The sequence below is a fragment of the Thamnophis elegans genome, chromosome 5 (genome assembly GCF_009769535.1).
Source record: "Thamnophis elegans isolate rThaEle1 chromosome 5, rThaEle1.pri, whole genome shotgun sequence".
Taxonomy (NCBI): domain Eukaryota; kingdom Metazoa; phylum Chordata; class Lepidosauria; order Squamata; family Colubridae; genus Thamnophis; species Thamnophis elegans.
In genome coordinates, this window is record NC_045545.1 from 40,516,738 (window position 1) to 40,543,254 (window position 26,517).

General features: G+C 38.3%; 2 protein-coding genes across 2 annotated transcripts in view; one reads left to right on the forward strand and one right to left on the reverse strand.

Moving 5' to 3' along the window:
• Window positions 1-306: 306 nt before the first annotated feature.
• On the forward strand, window positions 307-19,208 carry PLK3 (polo like kinase 3). The gene is made up of 15 exons (XM_032218926.1): window positions 307-618; window positions 4,616-4,723; window positions 4,817-4,933; window positions 6,445-6,574; window positions 6,957-7,044; window positions 8,839-8,934; window positions 10,514-10,712; window positions 11,209-11,335; window positions 11,803-11,912; window positions 12,061-12,178; window positions 14,084-14,167; window positions 14,956-15,118; window positions 15,950-16,079; window positions 16,529-16,639; window positions 17,732-19,208. Exons 1-15 carry the CDS (start codon window positions 418-420, stop codon window positions 17,924-17,926), a joined length of 1,977 nt encoding a protein of 658 aa, XP_032074817.1. The 5' UTR covers window positions 307-417; the 3' UTR covers window positions 17,927-19,208.
• A 2,908-nt stretch (window positions 19,209-22,116) lies between these two features.
• The window catches only part of TCTEX1D4 (Tctex1 domain containing 4), a 56,389-nt gene continuing 51,988 nt past the window's right edge, over window positions 22,117-26,517 (reverse strand). The window contains exon 4 of the mRNA XM_032217864.1: window positions 22,117-23,648. Coding sequence (XP_032073755.1) covers window positions 22,928-23,584 — 657 coding nt within the window. The 5' untranslated portion in view covers window positions 23,585-23,648 and the 3' untranslated portion in view covers window positions 22,117-22,927. The remainder of the gene's footprint in view (window positions 23,649-26,517) is intronic.

Below are 26,517 nucleotides of genomic sequence, written 5' to 3' on the forward strand. Positions count from 1 at the left end.
CAGAAACCCCAGAGGTTAATCTACGTTTCCCGGCAACTGTAAGCACCACTTCAAAAAATTTATCTCTAGTTTCCGTTGATGCAGCTTTCCGATTCCCCTCCCCCCCCTTTTTTTTTTTGCTCTTCCAGAGAACGGATGGAATATTTCTCATCTCTCTTTTGTTTTAAAGAGAGGCGGCGGGTTCTTTAAGGGCTAATTCCCGCCCTCTAGTTTGGCGGGTGGGGTTTCCTATTCGATGACGTCAGGCTCACTCATTGATAAAAGTACCGGGATTCCCTGACTGTAGGCGCAGAAAGAATAGATGAAACTTCCTTTGCCGGCGCGGCACGTGCCTTTGCGAGCGCTCGGAAGAAGGCGCCGGGACGCCCCCTCCTTCCCCCCCCTCCTCCTCGGAGGGAGTGAAGAAGCCGTGCTATCATGGAGCCCGTTTGTTTCCCCCCTTCTCATCCTTTCAATGACCAGGTTATGGCCTCGGATCTCTACAAACCTCCGTTCCCCGCGATCGAGACGCCTAAATCCACCCGTATGGAGACCTCTAGACCGGCCGAAGTACCCACCCGAATTATTAGTGACCCAGTCACGGGCAGATCCTATACCAAAGGCCGCCTGCTAGGCAAGGTACGTGCGGTGGATTTTCCACGGGTAGGAAAGGTTTCGCTGGAGGGGGTTTCGATCGCGATTCCGCGGCCGCTCTGCAGTCCGTGTTCGAGGGATGAGGCGAGCTGGCTTCTGTTCTAAGCGCGGAAAGGGGCTGAATGAGCCGCGTTCCCGATTGGGAGAATGGATTTCAGGAGTACTTTAGTTGGGTTTATGCTGGGAATGATTGAACGTAATAATAAGCGTGGTACTTGAGGATTGTTTTTGTGATGGGGGAACAAAAGGCTTCTCTTCTCCTGGCCTGGGTTTTTGCCTTGTCCCGATTGAGGCTCTTCTCTTCCTTCCCAGCAGGATTTCGATTGATCCGAGACAGGCCTGTCTGGGCACGACTCCTGCCGTGCTCTCCCCGTTGGGTGACGAGGGATCTTATGCGATCTGGTTCTTTTCCCCTGCCGCCGGCATGAGCCTCTGCGTTCTTTTCCCTCTTCTCCTTCCTTTAAAAGCATCAGAGATTTCCCATTATTGGAAACCAATTCTCTCTTAAGAGGATTCTTTTAAAGAGATCCGGGCCTGGGTTGGTTTTCCTATTATTACCCGCGATAGTTTGTCTCTCCATAGTTTGGTGACTGCGAAAAAGGATTTGTAGGCTATTCACAAGACACTGAATTCTAACTCTAGCTTATGGTTGTATGCGAATCAATTCATGTGGTTGGCTTGTTTGTTGATGCTAGAAAATTGGATTTAATTGTGAGCAAACAAATGTTAATAGAACTATTTTTCTTGTGGATTTGTGAAGACTGATCTTGGCAGAGAATTTCTCTCTCCTGACTGTAGGGATTAGCAGAAACTAGGCAGTTGGCGACCCATTGGCCAACTTCTAGTAGTTTACATGACTTATGGTTTAGGGTTGTGTTAATTAACCAACTGTGGCTTAAATAGACCATGGTTAAGCAAGCAACAGAAATATAAGTGATCACAATAGAATAAAACTAGCAAAACAAATATTGATTTAATACAGAGTATTTAGAAGGTGGCTGGGTGCCAATAGATTTCTGGGTTATGAAGACTGAAAACTCGGTTTAGCTTTGAGATCTAAAATTTCTGGGTTTTGAATTCTTCAGATAAATATTTGTTTCACCTATTAGGCCTCCAATTTTTATTCATTTATTTAAAAAAATTATATGCTAATCATCTCCCCAACTTAATGGTTTATGAGTTCTAGTAAAAAAAAAAGCTACCACAGAAATTGGACTTGGGACTGGGTGGCCTTGATCTGAATTGTACTTATATGAAGTTTTTTTGAATTATTATGAGCTTAGCCTAATCCTCAGACTTCTGAGGGTTATCTCCTTATAAGCTATCCAGAGCATCCCAGAGAAAAGGTGGGGCATAAATGCCAAAGGCATTTAGAGGACTGTATCCTCACATGACTCTTTCATGCTCAGACAAGTACATCAAGTAACTCAATAGGAATAGCTTGAATCTGAAGGCAGTCCAGTATGTTTATTCTCCAGTTGCATTGGACTTTAAGCCTTGTGATTTATACCTAGTATGACTGAAAACTCAGATGGCTGGGAAGTAATTTTCAATGCATTTAACAGCATCACATTGAACAAGGCTGCGGTGCTTGCTGGTGGAGGCTGTGGAATTCTATACTCATAATGTGACTATGACATTCTTCACCAAGCCATGTTTTTCTTTTAAATAAATCTCTGAACTCACTCTTTGTTCTTCTAGTATTTTGAGGTTTCTCAAGTGTTTTCTTTAGAAACAGATAGCTGTCTTTTAATGTTCATGAAGCAATAAAGAAGCAATATGACCATGTGAAAATAGAACTAAAGATGAATTCCAAGATTAAGCAAAGAGTTTTTTGTATATTTTCTTAATCTGGTCTTGCACTATAAAGTTCTTGGCATAACTCATGGAAGCATGCATTTATTAAAATTTTAAAGTATGTACCTAGAAATGGATTTCATAGGAATGAGTGATCAGTACAAATAGATCTATGTCACATTTTCCCACCATTTTGATAATGGCAATTTCTGTATTTTCATCCTAACAAATCAGAATGTGTTTTGTGACAATAGTCCATAAATCTCATGAAGCACACACTGATCCACAGGCGCTTATAAAAAGGCATTTGTTATATTTAAAATGCCATAAGGCTATTATTTAAGTACATGCTGCTGAGTTATATATTATTGGATACAGAGGATTTTTCAAAATATAAGAGCAAGAATATTTTGATTAAAATATATTTTATTTTTTGATCATACAAAATTGGTATACTTGTTGAGCAATATACATAACTAGCTTTCTGAATGGTTGGAGAAAACAGCAGCTTTTATGCTGGAAATCTCTGCCAGGAAAACTGATCGTGTTTCAAAGATCATACTTTGTTAGAAGAGGTGCAATTTTGATTGTGTTTGCTCTACATCATACAAAGCAATGTGTCTGTGCATTAGTTATGGTGATGTTTTTGTTTAATATCAAGAAAAACAATCTTTTGCATTGAATGTGGCTGTGTGGAAATACTTGTTTTCTTATTGCTATCAATTGGGAACTGTTTTTGATGATACTAGCCTAAATTGCTTCTATAAAGACAATATCCAAGCCAGGATTCTCTGGTGCAGAGAAACTGGTTTGTCTTGGCCAAAATGTTTAGGTGTGAAGCTTTTTCAAACAAAGGAGTATGGTATAGCCAAGCTTGTATATGCTGCTTGAAAAACTTGTCGGGAGAGTAATTTTGTTTTGGGTGTCATATGAACAGGGCTTAGCCATTCTCTGTTGAAAAAAAGCCTACCAGTGAGTAAAGTGATACCCAAAGGCGTGAATATAAGCTCCAAAGCTGTAGGAAAAACTGTATCCTAAAACGTACATAACAAAGAAAGAATAGTTAGTATATTTCAAATTGTTGGATGAAATTTATCAAATTTGTACCTGCATGTTCCTGACCAACATTAGAAGCAATGAAATATTTGATTGTGTAGTCAGCACATCAAACATGTTGTTTTAACATTTGAAACAAGAGCTTGAAAATTTAGGCCTCGGTGTGAGAATTTGCATCAAAAGTATCTCTAGCCATCCACTTCTGTTGAATGCCTTCCAAGAAGCATATTATCTTCTGAAACATACTATTTTACTGTCAGCAAGCTGCCACCAGTAACTTTCTAAAAATTAAATTTCTTTTTTGGATGCAGTATGTAAGGAAGATTATGTTTTCCAAGTAAAGTAATCCAAATTATTCTAGCTATTTATCATAGGATTCAGTTTCTAGGTTTCTTAACCATTATATTTGCTGTTTATAAATAATAGTTCTGTGGTTAAAATTTGAATGATCATAAACCAGAATATGACTCTTGAACTGTCCTTATATCTAACTGATTTAAGTCTGCTATGCATTTGAGTCAGAGGTACAATGAGACAAATATGGGCAAAAGTTTTGGACACATTTTCATCTTTCTAACACAAAGTTTGACATTAAACAGGGCCCAGATATTTCTAGGTGACCTCATCCTATTTATGCAATTATGTACCCGTACCATTTGTGCTGTGCTCTTGACAAGATATTTATCTTGAAGTTTTAGGTCTGTTTATTATTGCTCAGTGTTGCCACAAAAAGCAGAAGGTCTGAGAAAACCTGCTACATTATAAATAGGCTATTATGGACATTAATGTATTTGACAAAGAATATTCCTGATTGTTATTCCTCTCTGAAGCTTTTACCTGGAGACCAGACCTGTAGATGCTTTCTACATTCCTTTGTCTTTCCATCTCTCTCTCTCTAACAATGGCCCATTGGCTTATTTCGGCATAAGGCAAGAGAGATGGTGCGGCAGGAAGTAAAAAAAAAAAAGAATGGCCAAGAACCTTGACTACAGTTGTATGTTCAGAATATTATATTCAGAATAATGTAGGTGTCTTGAATAAGTGTCTTCCAATAATTTTACTTGTGCATCATGGGAAAATGGGAAGTTCCTGAAGCATACATAGGTAATTTCTGCTTTTTAATTGGCAGGGGGGATTTGCAAGATGCTATGAAGCAATTGACCTCTCAAGCAACGCAACATATGCCGTGAAAGTTATCCCTCACAGCAGAGTGGCTAAACCACACCAACGTGAGAAGGTATGTGATTGAGGCCTGAGCAGTCTGAGAATAAATGATCAATTTGTGCTAGATGTTGGTTCTGAACTATATCCCTTCTGATGACTCTTTCAGATCATCAATGAAATTGAACTACACCGAGATTTGCATCACAAACATATCGTGAAGTTCTCACATCATTTTGAAGATGCAGACAACATTTATATTTTCCTTGAGCATTGTAGTAGGAAAGTGAGTACTGAGTTACATTCTGTCTCTGAAGCCCCATGTGTTCCCTGAAGCATGTTTTACTATATTATAGTCTTCTCCTTATACAATTATGTATGTTCTTTTGATGCATTAATAGTCTCTCACCATCACTGTTTCATCAAAGCTTTAGGAAGTTCTCTGCTGGGCAATGAAACTAAGGCTGCTATCACATGACCAGTTGGAACAAAAATATTTTATAGCATTGTGTATTCTCCTATGGATAATATAGTTCATAAGCTATGTCCTCTCTGGAACAATGATTTGGTGCTATCATCTTGCAAGATCCATTTTTGTTAAACTTCGTTCACTATGTTGTTAGTAAAGATGTTCACTTCTAGCTTCTAACCAATACTGAAGGTGTGAATTGCAACTTGCCACTTTGATGCTTCCTGCTTGTCTTCTTAAATTCAATTCTGTTTTGAAAGTATTCTTAGAGTGATAAAAATGTTCTTTGTAAGAATCTGTCATAGAAGTATTTTCAGTATAGACATTAGGACTACCACAAGTAGCACTTGTTCTATTTTAGTTACTTGTTCTTTATTTGCACTTTAATTTCATATAAACAATGTCAACTTTTGGCATCTTAATAGCTTCAGTTGCTGTGGGGTGCATCAGAGTGGGTATTAAACTGTCCGGCAAGGATTACTTGCTGAAATAGTATTTGTAGATGTTACATCAGAATTCATGCCATTACTTAAGAGAAGAATGACCTTTGCTAGAAATGGCTATTAAGATTTGAAAATGTCTTTGGCGAACCTTCTTAATCTTTAATATCAATTTTCATTTGTGCAGTTCATATAGATTTTACCATATTTCACTGTACCCTGTACACTGTACAAGATAAAATGTCGTGTCACTTGAGTATCTTGAATTTTGGAAAGTGGACATGGAAGTATTACACGGATTTTATTTGAAGTCTGAGAAAAAAAGTTATAAAAACTTGTAGATACACCATAACTTCATTAAGAAGATTAGATGGGAATGTGGAAGAGAGTTAAGGGTCAAATGGAAACATACTTGAATTAGAACACTTTAGACTGAGTTTGATTGGGAAAATATTAGAATTTGGAAGAGCAACATATGGACACCGAGACATTAATGCATTCAGTACCTATCATCCCTAGCTAGCATACCAATATGGTGGATAAGATGTTATAGTAGAACAAAATTTATTGTACACAAGTTTGTCCTTGCCTGATATGTAAAGGATTGAGGAGAAGACCTTTCTAAACCCTTTACTATCATGAGGTTCCTGGGTAACTCATCTCTATGTCCCATGTATTACAGTTCTTTTCCTGCCACCAACCACCAGTATGGCTTAAAGTTTTCCATCTTATCAAATTGAAGAATTGTGGAGCAGATTAGATTAATAAGTGGCTCTTATTTACTCCTGAATTTCACAGAGGAATGGGTATTTGAACTTGAGTTATGAACAGTGCGCCAAATAGCAATCTGCTTGTAGCCTCTTTATAATTAATTATGTCTTGTTCCAGTCTTTGGCACATATCTGGAAGTCCCGCCATACCCTCCTGGAGCCAGAGGTTCGGTATTACCTCAAACAAATAATCTCTGCTTTGAAGTACCTCCACCTTAAGGGCATTTTACACAGAGACCTCAAGTTGGGTATGTACACTACAGCTGTTCTCTTACTCATGAGTAAAATAAATTGTGCCAAAAATATATATCTAATTTATGAACTACAGTACTTGTTTTGAGAATGAGATTGCCTTAAGGAGACACAGTATAATCTCTCTATATTTGCATGCTAAGATCTTCTCTTTAAAAAAACAAAAACAAAAACTGGGATTCTAAATGCTAAAATGTACTCATTTTAAACTTTTTTTTTATTTACATGGCACTTATTGTATATAGGATTAGTAACATCTTGGCCTAGAGGCCAGGGAGTTGCAAACTCGGAGAATATTTTTGTAATGTCAAATTGAGGTATAGAAAGGCAGGAAATAGGTAATAAAAACTAAGCAAATAACCAATATGTCTGCCACAGGTAACTTTTTCATCAATGAAAGTATGGAACTGAAAGTTGGTGACTTTGGTTTGGCTGCTCGCCAGGAGCCTGCAGACCAGAGAAAAAAGTAAGTGGTTCAACATTTTTATGCCAGGCATCAGCAAATTCTCCGGGCCTTTGCTGTATTGCTTAATATCTCCCAGTTGCCTAACCCTTCTCTACCCACCATAAACCTGAAAATCAGGAGATTTTTAGTGGAAGTTCTAAATTCCATTTTTTCAAAAGAGTCTATGATGGATTAGAAAAATTAGAAGGAGTGGACCAGTGCAAACATTAGGGTTTGCAGGCCCATGTTGCCAGTCTCTGCTGTGTTTCTCTGGGACCATGTTCTTGTGCTGCAATCTCTAATGCAGTCTTTATTCTAAGTAAGGGTGAAGGCTCTTTTTTTACAGAGCTTTATTGTCCTGGTGCTTCATTCTTTGCAGCTGTGTTTGGGGGTGGGGGAGGGGAAGAATCTGAGTGCAACAGGGGCCAAGGGACTTGAAATAGACTCCTTTGCATCAGCCTGGAACTTGGTCACCGAAGAAACAATGTGGTAATGTCTAAGGCTGAGACCTTGTGGTTTGCTCCATAGAGGGAAACAATGGGTAAACTTACATTGTGTTACACTTCGTGCAAATGTTGACAGTTGGTGTTGGCAATCGTACTGATCAGAAATGAGTATTAGTGGGAAAGCAGTGTCAGTCTTACCAGGACAGGTTGTTAGATGCAGAAGCCTCATACTTCCTCATTGGGAAGTTGTGTTAAGCTTCTTCCATGTCCTGTTCATAGAACAAGGCAATGTGTTCATATGATTTATGAAGTGGCTGGAAGAAGGAAGATTTCTGAAGCCCAGCTGCAGAATAAAAGAAATGACAAAATAAAAATGGCAAGTCGTGTTTGGTTTTCTGGCACCCTTGATGAAAAGTTTAATTTCTTCTAAAAATGAATGGAACAGGTTATATTATAGCTTTAAAAAACCCTAGCAGTAGTGAAACTTCAAAATAAAAAATAGTTTGGTTTTAAATATATATTTCCTTAAAGACTCATTTTTGATTTACTGGAACTGTGCTTCTTCCCAGTTTTGACAACTTATGTTTAACAAATAGCTGGCTAATTTGAGAGGCTATTTTGGTGGGATTTTTGTGGAGGGGGAGGGAAACACTTCACTCCTATTTACCAGCGTGACCCGTCAAAACCGCGGTCCACTAAAGCGCGCCCGATCAAAGCGCGTACGTGACATCATCAGCAGCGCGACAAATAAAATTAAAAATAAATTAAATTAAAATTAAAATAAAATTAAAGCAAGCCGATTCACATAAAGGTAAGGGTTAGGGTTAGGGTTAGGTTAAGGGTTAGGGTTAGGTTTAGGGTTACGTTAAGCGTTAGGGTTAGGGTTAGGTTAAGGGTTAGCGTTAGGTTTAGCGTTAGGTTAAGGGTTAGGTTTAGGGTTAGGTTAAGGGTTAGGCTTAGGGTTAGGTTTAGGGTTAGGTTTGGGGGAGTTAGGGTAAGGTTTTCGCGTTAATTTTAAATTTACTGCTCACAGCGTGCCGTTTTCATTGCGCTGTGATGACGTCACGTACGCGCTTTCGTCGAGCGCGCTTTAGTCTACCGCGGATTTGTGGTGGAACCATTTACCAGACCTGCTGTGTGGTGGCAGCAGCAGGATCTTTGCCTCTCCTTTATCTCCTAAATGTACACCCATGAGTATTAGCTGAAAATTCTAGCTATCCTGACCTGACCACATGAAGGATACTAGGTTGGGAAAAGTTGTCCCTTGGCATAATAAGTATTTTGTCAAAATGAATAGAAGGCATGAAAGAGAGTTGCAGAAATGTTAGGCTCAGTTCATTGTCTCATATTGTGTTCTTTTGTCCTCTAGGACTATCTGTGGTACTCCAAATTACCTTGCTCCAGAAGTGTTAGTGCGACAAGGACATGGGCCAGAATCAGATGTATGGTCTTTGGGCTGTGTCATGTAAGTCTAGACCTTAAATTTTACAATTGATTTTGCTTCTGCAGTGTGGCTTTTGTAAAGATCTGCTTTTTTATATGGGTACATAAAGTAAAATAGTAAGCATGAATAGGTGCATGCACATGTATATTATAGCGCCATTTAAAAGTCTGCTTCAGTTTTGTCATTTAAAAGTACTGAAGTTAGGCCAAAGGTTAGACTGGATCAAGAACCTGAATAGGAATTCTAGTAAAATGGATAGCAAAAGGGCAAATTCCAGCTCCTAAATTCAGTTTCAGCAGAGTATTATGGGGAAACTGCAAAGTAATCACAAAATAGCATTATATGAACCTTCCCCAAGCTTTGATAAACAGCTGGCAATGGGATATATAAATCAGTCACTTCCTTGAGTACCATATAAGCCCAAGTAAAAATGGACTTCATGGAGGCAGTGACTTTCATGAGGCCTGTTTTAGTTCTCTCTTGATTTCTGCAAATCTTAATATTCCTTCCGTAGAAGAGCTGAAGAAGCTTCTTGAATGAGAAGCGAAACATCTTCAAAGAAAAATCAGAAAGTCCAGTTGCCTCTTGAAAAAGCATCTTTGGGGCTTCTTCCGTATGTCTATAACATACAGTGTTCTGATGAAACATAATAGAATAATAGGGTCTTCTAGTCCAACCTCCTGATCAATTGGTCTATATGCTATTTCAGATAAGTGGTGCTCCAAAAATGTTTCCTTGAGGGCATTAAAAGGAGTTGATGACAAAAGGCATCTACTTTCCCTTGTTGATCCCTTGTTGATACCAGGTCTCCATGACAGTCTAGTTTCATTGTTCTTGTAGTCTATAAAAATTAGCCTCTAGAAAAAGATCGAGTGATTATCTAGACTGTCTAGATAATCTAGACAGTCTAGATTATCTAGATCGCGGAATTTAAAATATGTGTGATTCATGTGTTTTTAAGCATAAATTGATATAACACTGCTTTAAAAGTCAAAACATTAGTGCTGTCGTTAAACTTTTAATGACCTGCTTTTTTAATTTCTTCAAAACAAATGGAAAAAAGTGACTTCTCTGCAACACAAAGGGTGACTGTTTAAGTCTCAGGTGGTATTCAGCAGTTTTCCGGAGCATCTTGAAAAATACTCTGAGCCTTTAGATTGCTTTGCTTTGGTTACCCACAGTTTCCTGTTTACACAGCATGTATGGAAAATGTACTTCTAAATGCTGAGAAAGGGGAGAGGGATCTTCACTGGGAAGGCACTTAAGGGAAGAACTCCTTGCTCTTCTTCAACTCAGTTTCATTCCAGAAAAGTTTAGTTCCTAAGAGATTCTTAGCTCTGATCACATGGAGGAGCCCTGTCATCTGCCAGCCGGATGTGCCTCCGGTCTGCAGGCACTTGGAGGAATAGCAATGTCTCATGAGCTTGATTACAGAGAAAACTTAAAGCTGGGTGTTGTCTAACATCAACTTCCTCCATGGTTGCTGCTGAGTCAAGTGCTAATAGAGAGCCTGCCAGTGCTGACTGCAGAAAAGTGGTATCCTTCAACCTCCTTAGCATTCATCATCTGCCCTCTTCTTTCTCTCCCTCCCACATCTTAGGTACACTTTACTATGTGGAAACCCGCCTTTTGAGACTTCAGATCTCAAGGAGACCTATCGTTGCATCAAATATGTTGTATATACGCTTCCTCCTTTCCTTTCTGTCTCGGCCAAAAACCTTCTCACGGGCATCTTGAAACGCAATCCAGAGGAACGCTTCACCTTGGAAGAAATCTTGGACCACAAGTTTTTCACGAAGGCAAGTCCTTTCAAAAGTGCACTATTTTAACTTTGGCGCAGTAATGCCAGGACCACAAACTGGGCTGTTGCAAAATACAATCCACTGGTAGTTGTATCTCTGTACTTTGCTTGGATACTGCCCTTCTAGAAGCAAGGTTTTCAGGTGAAGCTATCATTGGGGCCCTTGCAACGCAAGAGCATCCCTGCCCCTATTACTAAGGGTGTGAACTCCTGGAATCTTGCCTGGATTGTAATTTAGATAATTACATCCTGCTTCTAATTAACGCTTATGCTCACATGATTCTGCTCTTTACTCTGGCTTTTGATTTCTGAACAACCTCATTCTTGCCCCTTAAATCAGAACCTTCTGCAGAATTTTAAAACCCATGACTGTGGAACATGAAAATGGCCCAATCTCAAACCTGCATAAGAGAGTTCCGAAAAAGGAGAAATGTAATATAATGAATGCTTTCTGCTCTGACGGTTAGTTTATGCTAATATTTTTAACTTTCTAGGCATACACACCTGATAAGCTCCCACCCAGCAGCTGCATGATGGCGCCCGAACTGAGCCCCCCCAACCCTGCTAAGAGCCTTTTGGTAAAGGTCACAAAGACACTCTTTAGAAAAAGAAAGTCCAGAGGTGAGTTTTGCAATGTGATTTAGTGTATGACATATTTCCTAAAATCCTAAAACCGTATTGGATTATAGCATGCCTATCCTATCCAGTTAGTTTGTGCTCTTTTGGTTGCACAGCTTAGACCAAGCACCAGAGAATATTTAATTTTAATTGGTTTGGGTGTTGCCTTTGCATGCCTGGGAAATTTTGAAAGTATCAGAATTGGCAACAGGCAAGTTATTCTTAACAATTTACTATATAATATTTGAAATATAAATAATGGACAAGGGAGCTGTACATTTGGCTATATTATCAACTATATCATTCCTATGTATGCCTAGAAAGTTAAAAATATTAGCATAAACTAACCTTTTGGATAGAATTGTGGTCAAGATGAATGTAATCTCCTATAGATATTATCCTTCTTGAACTCATTTTGTCACTCATAGAATTGCCTGTTATATAACTGTTCTGAATTTCCCCCCCTACAGTTAAGAAGGCTTCTTCTGAAGAGAAAGATGACATCTCTAAGCTGGTATCTGGCCTTGTAAAGACTTCTATCTGTAGGCAAATAAATCACAAAACTGTGGACGGAAATGAAGTAAGTTAACTTTAAGAACTTCATTGATCACATGGCCCTTTCAGAAGGGGAAGAAAGAAAGATTAATTGTATACACTGAAATTAATGAGAAATAAAAGATCGGATGGATACAAGGATATAGACTAAAATGACTCCTTTTTTTTTTAAGGTCACTCCTGTGAATGGTCAGACTCCTAGCTCTAGCCCTACAGAGACCCTAGCTGAAGAGGGTTCACAGAAGTCCATCTCCAGATCCATTCGTGGGACAACAGCTAGCAGCTGTGAAGGTGAGAATTACCATTATCTCCGGTAGGATATGGTGATGTTCAGAATACATTTACCCAGAAGTGGCTATTTTTAAACGTATACAAAGTTGGTTAAGTGGTTTAAATCCAATAAGAAGGAGTTTACTAAGAGCAGTAGCACTCAAGAAGCTTCTTGGATGAGAAGCGAAACTTCTTCAAAGAAAAACAAAGTCCAGTTCCTCTTGAAAAAGCACCTTTGGGACAACTTTGACTTCGATGACTGAGAATCTCCATAGACAAGCAGTAGACTTGCAAATACTTGAGAGCAGGATTGTAATTTGAACAGATGACCTCATAACATTGGAAATTCAAGATAGCTATCAGTCCAATAGCAGAACCAAAACTTATTCCTGGCCTTTCTTAGATAAAAGATAATATTTACCAAGGAACATAAGTAGGTATGGAATGTTGCAAGTATACCTGACATTTGAAGAAGAAAAAAGATCATTGGAAGAATATCTGAAATACAAGGAAGAAGATGCACTGAAGCTATTTCATGATGAAGGCTTACTAAATATTGGAGAAACCAAACTGACCTACAAGAAAAGATCAAGTGAAAGATAGAAAAGAGACATGACGAGGCAAAGTGTTACATGGCCAGTACAGAAATAAAAAAAATAGGCAAGCTGGTAACAACAAGACCAGGCAATAGCTAAGGGCAGGAAAGTTGAAGAAATAGACTGAGGGGCTAATTCTGGCTGCATAAGATTAAGTCTTAAGAGCATACAAAATGCATACAAAACCAGTCTTGAGAAAGGTAGCCACAGACAGCAAAGGCCACTTCTGCAAAGGGGCTGAAGTGGACCACCTAGTTAGCCGCTAAAGAAAATTGCACAGACTGATCATGATCAGTGGCATGACAAAGTACCAACAATGGTGCATTGGAATATCTGGAAGAAATACTGTTTTACCTGCAAGTAAGAACTGGTAGGACCACAAAATAGACAAAATAATAGAAAACAAAGAAGCTTAATTGCTCTGGGACTTTAAAATTTAAACTGACCAACACTGCCATACAGCACCCCAGACATAGCAACTATGAAGAAAGATTTTTAAAAAGTTTGGCAATAGACATGACAATACCTGAAGACAGCAGAATAGAGGAGAAAGAAATGGAGAAAAATATCCATTAAATACAAAGTCCTACAAATAGTTGTGGAATGATTGTACCAAGGGAAAGCAAAGATTGTACCCAAGGCACCTGTTGCTATTGGTACCATTCCAAAACATCTAGAGTGCCATCTGAACACCATTGTCATTGACAAAATCACCATCAGTCAATTGTAAAAGGCAGCTTTGGAACATCTTAAAGATGAAATCTTTTAACACCATCAAACAGCATCTGCCTACTCCAGGTATTTGGGAAGGACTCAATAGGTGTATAAAAACGCCAAATTCAGTCTTAGCATTTGGCTGACTTTCTGCCAACAATTTATTAAACTTGTATGTGGCCTGACTTCAAGGACTCTGGGTGGACTACAGCAATCAGATTAGAATAAAACTACTGAAACAGGAAAAAGAAAGATACAATATGGCAAATGTGACAGGCCATATGGCTCAAAGTGAGGGGGTCTTGTTCTCCTTTGCCAAAGGCCCTGGGTCTCCATGGGTCTTCTAAACAACAGCAGAGTGGGGGCCACCTTGGCCAGATGGTCTTCTGCTATGGTATGGCAGGGAACAGCAAAAGGGACTAGTACAGCTTTAAGAAGCTCAATCAATTTTGCAACTTTGGTGAACCAGAGATTGCAGTTTTACATCATCATCTAATAAAAAGGAATTTCCCTAACATATATCTATTCAAATTGTTAGCTTTGCAAACAAGAATCTCCTTAAGCTTGCTCCATAGAAGCTGGAATAATCTTGTGTCATTATTTTTCTTTTGTCTAGTATTTGAAGACTGTGTCACAGCATCAGCTCTTTTTGAATCTGCTGTTGGGCTCCTGAAGAACTGTCTTTCTATTATGCCATCAGGTAAGTAAAGGGTATTCAGAAATCTGGAATGGGCTGGTGGACCATGTAGAAAGAGCTTCTCTCCTGAAAGTTAATATAATATAATAACAATAAACAGGATAAAGTACAGGAGGTAGAAAGCTCTATATTGTGGCCTCCGAACACTTTCCCTTCTCCCAGTCCTTTTTAATATTAATGTCTAAGTGTTGATGGTATGTTCACTAGAAGGGAGAATGGACAACAGCATATTTTAATCATATCGACCTCCTCCATTTGTAGTGGGAGAGATACTGGGCAATTATCTTTGCCTTTGAGTCTTTCACTATGACTTAGGACGCTGGAAAATTGTAATCCTATTCAAGATTAAAATTGACCATGTAAGCAGCTAGGATGAAGCCTGTTTTTCCAGTTATATTTGTGTCAGCTGGAAGTGCCCTTAAGGAAGCCTTTGTTTGCATGCAAAGGCTTCCATGTGAGCTAAAACACTCTTTACAAAGGATTTGAACATTGTAAAGAAAGCTAAATCATATAGAGGCCTGTATATGAGCTTTCCTGGCTGAATGTGCAAATGGCTTTTCGCACTTGGTCATGAATTGGAAGAGAGTGGTTCTTCATAAATAAGGAATAATTCTTGCTTCACATAGTCGTCCTCCATATTTAGAGGCAGATGTTGGGAAAGAGGAAGAGGAGCCATCTTAGTTTGCTCCTTTCTATACTTTCTGTCTTTGATACAGTTCTTTAAAGAGGATTGTTTGATCTAATATGAACAATTTCTCCTAAATTAATAAGTATCTTTGTTCATTGTCCAGCTGAGACGAACCCTGCTTCCCTAGCTTGCCATGAACATTTTGTTTGGGTGAGCAAGTGGGTGGATTATTCCAACAAGTATGGATTTGGTTACCAGCTCTCCAACCACAGCATTGGTGTCCTCTACAATGATGGAACTCACATGTCTCTTTCGGCTGACTGGAAGTAAGTGGAAGAAATTGGTTCATTGAGGATCTGAGGAAGGGATATGGATATAATTGAGTCTGGTAAAGCACTTGGATCAGCTCTGCACTATAGCGGAGGACCTATTGCTTATCCTTATTGGCCGAATGATAATCACTGGGTTGAACAGGCAATAAATGGATGACTGAAGGCATGAGCAAGGAGGGAAAGGAAAAGTGACATTTTCTGCTTAAAAGTAGTTCAACAATTTGTGCTTGCCTTTTTCCCCCTTGGGATGCTCTAGAACAGAGGTGTCAAACTCGCGTCATGAAAAGTCATGACTTTTTCCTCCCTTTCGCTAAACCGGGCGTGGACGTGGCCAGCACGTGACACATCTGACCTGCGGGCTGCGAGTTTGACAGCCCTGCTCTAGAACAGTGGCCCCAACCTTTTGGACACCAGGGCCTGGCTCCATGTAGAAAGGTTTTTCCATGGATCAGAGAGAGTGTGATTTTGCATCCCACAGATGGGGTTTCGCTTGTTTGCGCAGTCCAGTTGCTGGCATACGATCCACGAACCGGGGGTTGGGGACCCCTGCTGTAGAAGACCTGATATGTGTTTTTAAAACACATTTTAATATTTATCACTATATTAGAAACCGTCTTTAGGAGCTGTGCACTTCCACTCCCATGTCCTACGGCAGGATTGTTGGTGTTACCAATGCTAAATTGTTGAATGGCCAAAAAAAAAAATCAAATCAAAATAAGTTTACACCTCTCCATTTCATTCTACCATATGTAAATACTTTGTACATCATAATAGCTCCAAAGTGCTTCTGGCTACTATAGCTAATGACATTCTCTTGCCTTTTAGAAAAGTGCATTACAACCTGACAAATAGCAAACGCTTCACCTTCCCGACTTCTGCCATTCCCGAACAGCTCCAGGAACAGATGGGGATTCTGCAGTACTTTGCTTCATACATGGAGGAGCATCTCATGAAGGTGAGATGTCATGTATGATTATGTTTTTGCTGTGATGGTTTCTGAATGCAGAAGGAATTGCCGACAAATTCATCTAGAAGTTGATATGCATCTTTCATACTTTCAAAGAGAATAGTTAAATCCTCCCTCTCTCCCTTTCTCTTTGATCAGCCGGTCCCATTGTCTGATCTGTACTCAGATGCTATGCCTTATCCTTCTGGCTATGCCTATTCCACATGCGTAATGAAGCTGCAGCTAAAATTCTGCAGAATGCAGTGAATTTTTGCTAATTTATCTTTTCTTAAATATGGTTTCTGGTACTGATGTACCTGAGCTATTGTTTTGCAGTAGAAGCTGAGGAATTAACTTATTCTCATGTGGGTGGGAATGCTGAGAATAAATTGAGGAGGAATGTTAGGAATTGATTGTTCTTTTGTCCGTTTTTCTAACTTTTCTGTCCTCTTTCAAAGGGTGGAGATTTGCCCAGCATAGAAGAGGCTGGACAGATGCCTCTGCTGCTCCTACAGTGGGTGAAGACTAATCAGGCTTTACTGATGCTCTTCAGCAATGGAACTTTACAGGTGTGTAATGCAACAAGTCTCTTATGTAAAAGTATTTATGACCTGTGACTTGTCTACTTAATAGAATTCTAGACAGACCTCATGCCAAACACTTCCAAGGCTACTTCATGTTAACTGATATAAGAACTATTTTTATTAACAGGAAGATGCTATGCCAAAGGTAGCTTATCTTCTGAAGGTTTTTATTTATTTCTTGCCTTTACTATTTCTATAAATAATGCAAGGTGGCGAACATACCTAATACTCCTTCTTCCTCATGAAAATATAAGGTTGTGCAATGGAAAGGGGTTGCCTATGAGGAGGGAATCCTATATTATTGCTTTCAGAGTAGAATAAACAATAAACTCATATTTGCTACCTTATTATACTTGGAGAAAAAGCACAATATAAGTGCATATATGCTTGTTATAGTAATGTAACATATATTGGATATCTGTAAGCCCATTTCTGTATATCTGGTTTCTAGTCCTTCAGTTCAACTTCTGCATTTTGCTTCCTTCCAGTGTTTTAACTGAAGGGAACAGAGGAAGAAAAGTACAGCCAAAGTCTCATAGTGTCCTAGCAAATGTGCCAACCAGGGGTGTGGCACACATATTCTTTACAGTCTCCATAACCACAAAGATCATACAGCCAGAATTTAGTAGCAAGCCACTAAATAGTAGCTGTTCAATTTCCTGCCAATTTTCAGCAGGAAGTGAAATATAGTAAGTCAAGCAAAATGCTTATATGCTTAATCCACCTCTAAAATATAAAAGGTAATCCATCAAAAAGCAGATCTAAAATTTTAGGCTTATTTCTGCTAAAGTTATGAAACATTGCTTACAGCACTATAATTGAAGAAGAGTTATTTGTGCTTAATCTGGATGCATGCAATATAAAAGTGGAGAATTAAAAAATAAATGCCGGACCAGGGGTGTTAAACGTGCGGCGTCACATGATGTATCGCAACTTTTCCCCCCTTCCCTAAACATGGGCTGGCCAGCATGTGACGCATCCAGCCCACAGGCTGTGAGTTTGACAGCCCTGTGCTAGACCCTTAAATAGCCATCAGTGATGAGTATTAAGAAAGGAATTGTGCTGTCTTTTTTATAGGTGAACTTTTACAACGATCATACCAAGGTGATCTTCAGCAAACCTGACCACTCCTGCCTCCTTACCTACATAAACCGTGATAGGAATTCCTATACTTATAAGATGAGCAGCATTGCAGAACTGGGCTGTTCCCCAGAACTTCAACGTCGGCTCAAGTATATTCTCAAACTACTGCTACAGCGAGCAGATGCTTAAGGCTGCAAGTGGAGTAATCTCACCAGAACATCCCATTACTCCAAGGATGGATATGTTAATAGCATAAAGGATGGCAAACTCTAGGCATCCACAGTTGAAAGCATTTCGATGTCTAATTTTCTAGAAAGGAAAACTTCAAATCTGCACACATGTAGCTCCAAGCCACTCCTCAGGATTCATCCACTTCTGGATCCCTTTCCATCATTGTGTTTCTTGTTTTTTTAAAAAAAATGGCTTGATGTGAATGCTTCGGTTCACAGACTAATGGTGTAGGGATAGATGCCTTAAGTTTTATGTCTGTGCAATTGTTGCACAATTGGTTATGCACATGGTGTCACTGGATAGAAAGGAAGGAGAAATTACGCTCCATACACTATATACAGGGAACAGTACAGGGTAAGGAAAATACAAATATTTTTTTATGATGGTTTCTAGGCTTTTGGTCTAATGCCTGATAGCAGATATTTGGTATGGAAAGTGGTGTACCAGAGCCTGATAGAGGAGTAAAATATAGAAATTGGTGGCTTATGTGTTGTCTCAAGTCCTTGCAACACTACCATCGTCTGCTCAGGAAACTGGCATTGCACCACTGGGAGTTGCATTACTACCCAAGCTTCACTTGGCTCTGACTCATGGACCAAAGCTGTGAATTGGGTGTGGCTATCTAGAGAAGAAAAGGCTTATGCAAGGAAGTAGTTGTGGCATGGCCGACTTCTCTACTATGAAAGCAGATAAACAGCTTCTTGTGCCAGCTGTAATATAGTTCTAAACAATAATGCATGAGCCACTCTAGTTGGCTAGAGTGCGAATTGCCTGTCCTCTGGAATTGGTAAAGAAGAACTCCTCCAAATTTGGAAGGACTAGTTAGTGGCGAGAGTTGAATGTTCGGCCTTAAAATCTGGATTAATTCAGGCTTTTAGTGTTATTGCGAAGCACTTGAAGCTATGAAGGGACATGTTGGGTAATATAACTGTTACACTAATTAAGCAAATGGGACTCCTTTTTGCTGAAACTGTGACCTGTTTGCTCCAATTTCTTGGCTGCTTTTCAGTCCAGGGTATCTCACAAATTGGTACAGACTTGAACAGCTTAAAAAGAAGCTACCCACTTGAAGTTTTGAACCTGACAGACTGTTCAGCTATGGGGCCTACATGGGTGAACATCAAAAAAGAACTTTATTTATGTATTTATGCCAACTATTTATTTTGCACATGTGTTCTATCAATCACGCACACCATATTTCCCCAAATGCAGCAGTTTGATTATAATAAACACATTTTTAATAAAAGCAGGGAGAAATGCTTTTTTGTGTCCCAAACAGTGTCTTGTGGGAACCAGTTGACTCTGGAACTTGGAGTAAGGCAGCTAACCACACAAATTTCTTTAGAGCAGTAATTTAAGCACTGACATGCAACAATATGCTGTATCCTCTTCACAATAAGAAAAGTTATTTTACACCAGTATTTTGATACAGAGAAACTGACAAAACAAATATCTGAGTGGTAGACAGATTTGGTGTTCTGTGCTTCCAACTAGTTTTCAGGCTTCTGGAATTCTTTTGCCTATTTAGAGAGGCTAACAACAGACATTTATTGTTTATTGTTTGCAGTGTATTCAATTTTATACAGCACATCTTGCAAGATCCAGTTTATAGCCAATTCCTATGAACAGTCTAACAGAAAAATATCTGTATTATCAAACTCAGGCCACTGGATAAATCCCAGATGAAAAACTCGATAACAGCATTAAAATTCAAAAGCTAACCTGAGCAAGATTATTTTAACCATTTTGTGGAAGGCTGGCTATGAGTGGCCAGCTAACAGCCAGAGCCAAGTGTGTGGTCAACCTGGAGAAATCCCAGTCTCCTGAGCTTCTTGAGTTTGTCTGGCAACGTGTCATGTGAGGAATTTAGATGATCAATTACTTTATTATTAGGCTCTTGCCCTGTTATGTAAACACACTGGAGATTCTTGTCCCCTTTCTGAATAATTTTTATTTAACATTCTTTACATACGCATTTAACAAAATGATCTTCACACTTTAAAGCAAGAAGCAAGCTCAAAGAAGGCAATTATGAAAAGGAAAAATTCTTACATTTAACACTGATCAATAGGCACTGATTTACTAACACTAATATAATCAATACAATATGTTATTGTGAACTATATCAAAATCTCTGCCATGGAAACACACACAGCTGCATATTTTGATTGGCAGGAAATTCTACATTTTCTAAAACAGATCACATATTTTGGGGTCAAAATATTCTCCAAAGCACCAGAGGGCAGGACAAGAAACACTGGTTGAAAACTAATTAAAGAGAAAATCAACCTGGAATTAAGGAGAAACTTCCTATCAGTGAGGACAATCAGTGGAACAGCTTGCCTTTAGAAATCGTGGGTGTGCCATCATGGATGTTCTAAGAGACTAGACAGTCAATTATCTGAAATGGTATAGGTTCTCCTTGAGCAGGGGGCTGGGCTAGAAGACCTCCAAGGTCCCTTCCAGCTCATTCTGTTTATTCATTTCTGACAACCACTCAATATCTGAAATAATGTTTCCACTTTCTCAATATGATTCTTTTAGTCACCTTCCATTCTTGGTACAATCATAATTCCTGATGAACAGATTCTAAAGCTTAGTACAACATCACAATAACATCTTTATCATGAAGATTTTCCATTCAAGCCTACAAGCGTACATTATTTTTTTCCCTTTTTTGTTCAATCATGTGCAACATTCAGACTACCTGGACAAGTCCCTGAAATTTTTTTGGCAAGTTTTAGAGAAGTGGTTTTGACACTGCCTCCTTCCTACATCAGAGAATGTGACTGGCCCAAGGTCAGCCAGCTGGCTTCGTGCCCAATAAGCTTTTCCATTTTCAAATGAACACATGGCCCTATCCCATGGGTTAATGAAACCACATTTTTACACCTCCAACACTGAAAACCTGATGTCCAACCTTTCAGATATTTGAAAGATACTTTGAGATACTTGTACCGTTTCCTAATCTCTTATTCTTTACTGTTATCTGAGTAGAGTGGAAATATTTGGGTATCTTTATGAATAACCAGAATAGTTTTTTATACACTTGATACTTTGCAACTCAGAAGGCAGATATTATAGACCTAGAATATCTGATGGGTTCTGGCTTTAATGTAGAATGTTAATATTTTTATCAGTATTTATCACTCAGTTGTGTGTTTGACGTAACGCATGACAAAATGCGCACAGTAACCTACATTCTAATATGCAATGTAAACTATTCTATCAACGGAGAATTAAAAAAACTTCTAGCAATAGCAAAGATACTTTAAACAATTGTAGGTGTTTAAGTTCTGTGAAAATAAACAGGTTTAATTAAGTTTAATTACTTTTAAAATTTAATTATAGTTAAAAGATAAGAGACTGTGGCGAGCCTTTCATAGGAAATTATGCCAAGGGCAAGTTGATAGCATGAACTGGTCTATATAAGGTCTGAGATGAAAAAGGGATGTGTTTTTTTATGGTAAAGTGGTCTTAGCCCTTATAGACTTAGAGATTAAAATGCGCTATCAGTTAGAATGGAAAGCAGTACAGTGGCAAGGCAGAATCTTACTTCCATTTTTGGTAACATTCCTTGGTAACTAAAATCCCTTCCCAGTACTAGAACAGGATTGGGTATATACCTGCAATTACTATAGCCAAAGACAAGGTTACATTGGCTACTGTTGGTATTCTATTTCCACTATCTCTTTTATTTTACCTGTTTTCTATTTTCAAGAGCTTCTTTCACTAGTCTATCAGGTGGGGTGAAGTAATTTTATATAGGGTAATCCATATATAACATCTTCAGCATTACATTCAGCATGTTTATTTCTAGTTGATAGGTGCTAATACTTTGGATATCATTACCCCCATTTAGCAAAATTGACAGAGATGACAAATTCATATTCATATCCCCTCGCACAGAGACGTTAGTTGTTCCTGACTCTAGGGAGAAAACATCTCTGTTTTAAAGCCGAAGAGCCATCATTGTCAGAAGATGTCTCTGTGGTCATGTGGCTGGCATGACTAAATGCTGAAGGTACATGGAACACTGTTATCTTCCCACCAAAGGTCCCTATTTTTCTACTTGCATTTTTACATGCTTTCAAACTGCTAGGTTGGCAGAAGCTGGGACAAGTAACGGGAGCTCACTCTGTTACATAGCGCTAGGAATTCGAATCGCCGAACTGCCGACCTTTCTGATCAACAAGCTCAGTGTCTTAGCCACTGAGCCTTGTTTTGATGCATAGCTTTCCCTAAATTAGTGTTCATCCAATGTGTTAAAGCATAACTCCCATTATTATTAATATTTGGATATATTGTACTTTTTAATTCAAAGCAGTAAAGCTAATCAGTTAAAATATACCTTTTCAAGAGTTAAGTCAAGAATGTATTTGGGATTCCCCACACTGGTGTTTACAGTATTAGATTTTTGACCTCAATGGAAAATATTACATTGACATAAAATGCAGTGAGAAGAAAGTGTGCTTCCATGTCTCAAACCTTCTCAAGGTTTTTAAAAGTCTTGGCGCATGCAGAGGCCTTTTGATATTTTGGTCTTTCACTTGCAATATATGTCTCAAACCCAGCAAATACTTCTACAGCCATATTATGGGCACCTTTAGCATAATCTGCTTTTGAAATATCCTCTTTCTTCAAGGAAGAGCAATGGGTTTATTTTTCTTCCCAAAAAGAAAGTTACATAATCTTTTGTACAAGCAAAGGCGTAAGTAATACTGTAGAACCAAACAATTCTATCTGCCAATAGAACAAAAGAATCCTTAAGAAGATATGTTGACCACTAGTTCCCACTGGGGCAGATTTCCTAGTTTTATCCTTTGCTGCTCTATGATTTTAGCACATATAAATATTCTTACTTTAAACTATGTCCAGATACATCCCCAGTTCTGACCGATCTTAATCTCTAGCAAGATAAAATTAGGAGAGAAGGAAGTTAATCTTTAGAAGCCTTATTCATTCATAATATAATCCATGAACTGTGACTACAGCAAAAAGCGAAGAATTTGTGAAAGTGGCTGAAGCAAAGCTATCATTCGCCACATCCCAGAGGGACCGACTAGCAATGTGCAACCCTTGGTTGGCCAACTGGCCCAGAAAGACATTACACACAAGTTTGTAGCGTGGTGGGGTTAGATCTTTGACCCTGCTCCTGACAAGGTCTGACAAGTTTTGGACCAACTGCCCACTATTTGCAGGATTGTATTTGACATCACTGAAGAAGCTGGCCAGAACGGACTCAAGAATCTGCTGTGTGTGCGAGGAATTAAATCTGCAATCTTTATCTGGCTGGGTCTTATAGGTGTTCTCATAGTGTATCTCCTGAATGGGTTCAAAGAGCGGTAGCCCAGAAAAACTCACTCGCCCACAATGCATCCAGGGTCCAATAGAAAGGCGCCTTCCTCCAGCAGCCAATGAATTTCTTCTACTCGAAAACGGGGCATTAAGGATGCTCATAATGGAGCTTCTCCGGGATGGTGGGAAGGGAGCTTTTCCTTCAATACTCTGCAAAGGCAGTAATGGTCTGGGTGCCATATCTGTAGGCTGGGAGCTCTGGTGGAGAGGTAGTGATCCTCTCTTTGGAGGGGTGGAATCACTGTCTTCTGAAGCCATTGCCTAATTGAATGTTTTCTGGGATTTACCAGAGGCCAATCTACCATACATCAGCAGTAAAATCCTAGAAAAGAAAAGAGTCACAAAGTTACAAATAATTCCTTCCTGGAACCTATTTTCCCAGCACCCATTCTTCTTTGTATATGTAGGCATCAATATATATTATTAATTATATTAGATGTAGTAACTTCTTTTGTGGATTTTTTTTTGCTATAAGATATGTCCATTAATAAAACTGAAGGGATTATTGCTACATCTTCTCCTATTATTAGATTTATTTATATATTTATTATTAGTCACCCAACTCCACTGGACTGAATATTTTGAAAAGAGCGCCAGATAAAGCAAATATGCTTCCCAAAATCTTGACTTTATTTTCATATATAAAATTTACATTTCAAAATGAAATTATGTAATATACTGATTTGTTCATATGTATGTCCCTTTATACTATCTTGGTAATTCTTGGTGTTCTAATTCTCTATTGCCTGCCTGCCTGCATGCCTATCATTATCATCTCCATCTATCTATCTACCTGTCTACCTATCTATCATCTATCTATCAAATTAGAATAGGGTTAGATTTATATTATTTCATTTTTCAAAAAAATATACCCCCCAAAGAGTATGATTTCCATATTTAAATACCACTTTTCCTAGCCCAATAATGTTGCTCTTCAATTGCCTACAATCATGTATTTACATTGATTTCAAGGACTAGATTTACCTCTCATTTTAGCCCCTCACTGCCTCTTTCTTATTTTCTCCTTTCAGCCTCTCTGTTCTATATCTCTGTCCTCATTGTATTGCAGGTTCTAAGCGTCTATATGGACAATCCCTGTGACTCCAAATGCTATCTGAAGAATGTTTATGATTAAAAAATAAAACAAGCCTGGAATAAAAAGGTATTGCTAAAATCATAAAGCCAGTGAGAAAAGAACAACAGCCAAATATTTGATGAGCTTCCTTTATTTATTTTTTGTTCAAATTGCAGAACAGTTGATAAAAACCAAATAAAAGAAATCAAGAATGCATCATCACTCTTGTAGCAATAACCATCATTGCCATATAGAAATTAGTAAAGTCTTAATGTTGCCAATATTCTTTAAAATTCAATTTTAAATTATTCTAAAGACTAATATTCATAATAATACTGGCATATATATTTTAAATATTCTGTTTTCTTGTAGATAGAATGGATTAATAATTTAAATAAATTCTGTTGATACTATGAATTACTATTTTTTTTGCAATTAGGGAATATTATCTTGATCACCTAATGCAAATTGATGTATTTTTAAATTATCCTCAATGCTTTTATATTCAATAATTGGAAATGATAAATAACAATAAAGGATTATTTTCCACTCTAGATATTTTAGTAGAAAAATTTTCAAATACCTTCTCTGTTCCCTATTTATCTACCCATTTTAGCTTGGAATCACTAACCTGCCTTTTGTAGCCAAGCATGCTTTCTCTTTCTCTGTTTTTAAACAGTCTTTGGATGGGTGGAAAAAATTGCATGCAATCTATATGACTGTTGTTTCAATCAATAATCAACAATGGAATGATTAAAACTTCTTTGATGATAATGCATTAAGATTCATTGATCATACAGGCACACAGTAGATGAATTCCATAGCACGCAAGAAAATCAGTAACAGAATAGCTGGGTGATAGTATCCTCTTGTTTTCCGAGGCGTGTTTTTCCAAGCACCCCAAGAGAAGTCATTCTTTTGCATTATTCTGAATATGGAAAGCTGAGTTTGGGTCCCTTCTTCCTTCCCTCGGGGGAAATCTATTGTCAGGTCTATGTAGGGCTAAAAGAAGGTTGACCAGTTTGCAGCTCAATATGCTGTGTAAACATACACAATGTTAATTTGTTAGTCTGTCACAGGAATTCAAGTTGTCAGCTTAGTACCGTACATAATGGAACTATGATTCAGCTAATCATAGGTTAGTATGGTATGCAAGCATCATCTTATTCTAGCTGTTTCCTGTGATTTAATTATTTATATTGTATTTTTGGCTGCTAACCATCCTGAGTACCCTATGGATAAAAAGGCAGTGTATATACTAAAATAATAAGAAACATACCTGGAAACAATACAGGCTAGTAGGCTTCCTGGCAGGTGAGCTTTCCTGGATCTAAGACCTAAGCAGATTGCAAAGGCTTTTAATACTGTTATCTTGTTAAAGCTTGCTTGGGCTTGTTGCACAAACCTGCTGCAGCCCTTACTACCCTGTCTTAATAAGTTTCTCCCTTGGCCATGGTAAATCATTGGCTCTTTAAAGTGACAGTTCAATGGGAAAGCCATCCAAAGGGCTGCAGTAGGGCTGGGCAACCTGCCATCTGAAATGCGTGATCCCCATGGAGACAGTATTATGTACAATATTTTTGTACAGACTGGTGTGCATGAAAAGGAACATTAATACCTCTCTGCATCTTGATGGCTTCTGAGTTCCAGTAAAAGGATCTGGATCTGGACAAGTGACTCTTTAAGGACTAGTTCAAGCTAGAGTCCCCTTTTGGCAGGCTTCCCCGGAGTTGCTTATTTTACTTCAGAAGTTCAGAAGTTTGTCTTCTGAACTTGAAGCAGTATTTTCATAGCTGCAGAATGTTGATGAGCCAAACCAGATTTAATGTGCACATGTCCTTATATAGGCGTCCTCTTAACTGATTATTAAAAAAAATATCAAAATATGGCCACAGGTTTGTGAAATGTATCCTTAGTTTAAATGGATTTTCCAGTTTTATAAACTAGAAGGGATGTATTTTGATACTGCAGCTTTAACTATTCAGTGAGTTTTACTCATAGTATTCTTTTCAGATGAACCCAATTAGTTTACAAGCTTAATAGATTATTTTAAAATGATTGATATACTTTTATAAAATTTGTAACAAAAGTCAAAATGCAAAAAGCTTAGGAAAAA

Excerpts from the sequence above, each read along its gene's own strand:
- PLK3 (XM_032218926.1), top strand. The coding sequence starts at position 418 with ATGGAGCCCGTTTGTTTCCCCCCTTCTCATCCTTTCAATGACCAGGTT. Across the intron at positions 11,913-12,060 it reads AAACTGTGGACGGAAATGAA|GTCACTCCTGTGAATGGTCA; the intron begins GTAAGTTAACTT and ends TTTTTTTTTAAG. Across the intron at positions 15,119-15,949 it reads TCTCTTTCGGCTGACTGGAA|AAAAGTGCATTACAACCTGA; the intron begins GTAAGTGGAAGA and ends CTTGCCTTTTAG.